The 302-nt window shown below is 66.2% G+C and overlaps 1 protein-coding gene across 1 annotated transcript in view; it reads left to right on the forward strand.

Annotated features, from left to right (window-relative positions):
- MAN2C1 (mannosidase, alpha, class 2C, member 1) overlaps window positions 1–302 on the forward strand; it is a gene marked incomplete at its 5' end in the record, with an annotated part of 12,678 nt that overhangs the window by 11,733 nt on the left and 643 nt on the right. The window contains 2 exon segments of the mRNA XM_010282591.1: window positions 1–104; window positions 186–300. Of these exon segments, the coding sequence (XP_010280893.1) occupies window positions 1–104; window positions 186–300 (219 nt within the window).

Raw genomic sequence — 302 nt, forward strand, 5'->3', positions numbered from 1 at the left:
GCTGATGACAGACCTGACGCTGCGGTGGTTCGGCTGTACGAGGCGCTTGGCAGTACGGTCATTGCCTGGCTCCAGACCTCCCTCCCCGTTAAGGAGGCGATGCTGTAAGTCCACGCTGGCAGGGCTGGGTGCACGCAGGGATGGAGATGAGTCGTTTCAGCCTCACCCCCTGCTTTCTTCCCCAGCTGCGACCTCCTGGAGCGGCCGGCTGCGAGGGGCTGCCTGCCGCTGGAGCAGCGCGGCGGGAGGCTTTCCTTCACACCCTTCCGCGTGCTCTCCCTCCTCTTGGGCTTGAGGGCGGC

This window comes from Phaethon lepturus, unplaced genomic scaffold (genome assembly GCF_000687285.1).
Source record: "Phaethon lepturus isolate BGI_N335 unplaced genomic scaffold, ASM68728v1 scaffold43472, whole genome shotgun sequence".
Classification (NCBI taxonomy): domain Eukaryota; kingdom Metazoa; phylum Chordata; class Aves; order Phaethontiformes; family Phaethontidae; genus Phaethon; species Phaethon lepturus.